The 1,830-nt window shown below is 34.6% G+C and overlaps 1 protein-coding gene across 1 annotated transcript in view; it reads left to right on the top strand.

Moving 5' to 3' along the window:
• The window catches only part of cd164 (CD164 molecule, sialomucin), a 17,906-nt gene that overhangs the window by 10,132 nt on the left and 5,944 nt on the right, over nt 1–1,830 (top strand). Inside the window, exons 3-4 of the mRNA XM_016293653.1 lie at nt 420–491; nt 672–725. Coding sequence (XP_016149139.1) covers nt 420–491; nt 672–725 — 126 coding nt within the window. The remainder of the gene's footprint in view (nt 1–419; nt 492–671; nt 726–1,830) is intronic.

Here is a 1,830-nt window from a genome sequence, read left to right as displayed (position 1 = left end):
GTGTGTGTGTGTGTGTGTGTATATATATATATATATATATATATATATGTATGTATGTGTGTGTGTATCTAAGTGTTGAATTAATCAGTACATTTTGTTTCATTTTTCATGTACTTCTGGATTTTATGACAAGTTGATTGTGAGTAACATGCTTCAGAGATCTTTTTTCCCCACCTCCAGTGCACAGCAAAGACAATTTGCACCAGTTTGCAATATTTGAGAAAAGCAGGGAAAAAATGCCAACTTGTGAAATCTTCAATCAGTGCAGCTACATTATTTCAGTCAATCCCTCAAGATTGAGATAATCATGTTTGAGTAGCAAATTCCACCTTTTTGCATTTCAAATGCACAGTGACTTTGCTTGGTCTTGTCTTTTTTTTTTTTTTCTTAGAATAATTTTTGTCTTCACTACATTTCAGGTGGTACACCTAAGTGTTATAACGGCAGTGTTGAGAACCAAACAATCAACTGTGTCAGTGTGAACTGCACAGGTACGTACTGTCCTACTATCTCAAGCTCCTTTTTATAATAGCTGAAAAAGAGTTTGGCTGTAGCATTCATTAACTGCCAAAAATAAGCAATTGGGTCGTTAGCTATAAATGTTCTGTGGTATGACCAATTGTATGTTGGGGTGATGTGAGTTTAATCTGTGCATTTTCTCTGTACTGCAGAGCCAACACTGACCCCGCCAGTGAGCCCCACCACCACAAATGCTACCATTAATGGTACAGCCATCCAGACTCATCTCATTTGCATTCATTCACATCTTGAAACGCATACCTATTTAATTTAAAGCCCAATGCGAAAGTCAGTCCAATGTCAATTTTATTTAAGTTACACCAATATTAAAAACTTTATATTGTTTGACCATAAAATATAAATAAAGAGCCATAAAATACATGGAATTACAAATAACAATAATAAATAGAAAAAATAAACACTAAAATCATATAACAATTCTTTTAATTAAAAAGGTACATTTAATAAAGATTAAGGTTATTCTTAATCATTTAGGCCACTTACACACTATGAAATAAGTTATGATACCGGTGTTACCTGCTAATAGATATAAAAAATAATAGTAAAAAAGCAGATACATCAAGTCTTACAGCGTGCTCTGTTATGAACTTATTACAGTTACTATATATATATATCAGTTTTTTTTTTTGCATATTTGTCACATGTAAAAGATTCAGATCATCAAACAAATTTTATTATTACACAAAGATAATGCAAGTAAATACAAAATGCAGTTTTTAAATGATGATTTCATTTATTAAGGGAAAAAAGCTTTCCAAACCTACTTGGCCCTACGTGAAAAATTAATTGCCCCCTCCTGTTAAATAATGAAAGCAATTAACCACATTATTTTAGAAAGCTGAGTTAAATTTCACTAGCCACACCCAGGCCTGATTACTGCCAGACATGTTGAATCAAGAAATCACTTAAATAGAACCTGTCTGACAAAGTGAAGCATGCTTAAAGAGCAACACATCATGCCGCGATCTAAAGAAATTCAAGAACAGATGAGAATCAAAACAGTTGACATGTGTCAGTCTGGAAAGGATTGTAAAGCCGTTTCTAAGGCTTTGGGACTCCAGCGAACCATGGTCAGAGCCATTATCCACAAATTGAGAAAACTTGGAACAATGGTGAACCTTCCCAGGAGTTGCCGGCCAACCAAAATTACTCCAAGAGCACATAAAAGAATAAAAGAACCCAGAACAACATCTAAAGAACTGCAGACCTCACTTGCCTCAGTTAAGGTCAGTGTTCATGACTCCACCATAAGAAAGAGACTGGGCAAAAATGGCATCCATGGGAGAGTTC

The sequence above is a fragment of the Sinocyclocheilus grahami genome, unplaced genomic scaffold (assembly GCF_001515645.1).
Source record: "Sinocyclocheilus grahami isolate Dianchi unplaced genomic scaffold, SAMN03320097.WGS_v1.1 scaffold15.1, whole genome shotgun sequence".
Taxonomy (NCBI): Eukaryota; Metazoa; Chordata; class Actinopteri; order Cypriniformes; family Cyprinidae; genus Sinocyclocheilus; species Sinocyclocheilus grahami.
Note: the sequence above shows the minus strand (reverse complement) of the source record. Positions and strands in the feature narration are given on the sequence as shown.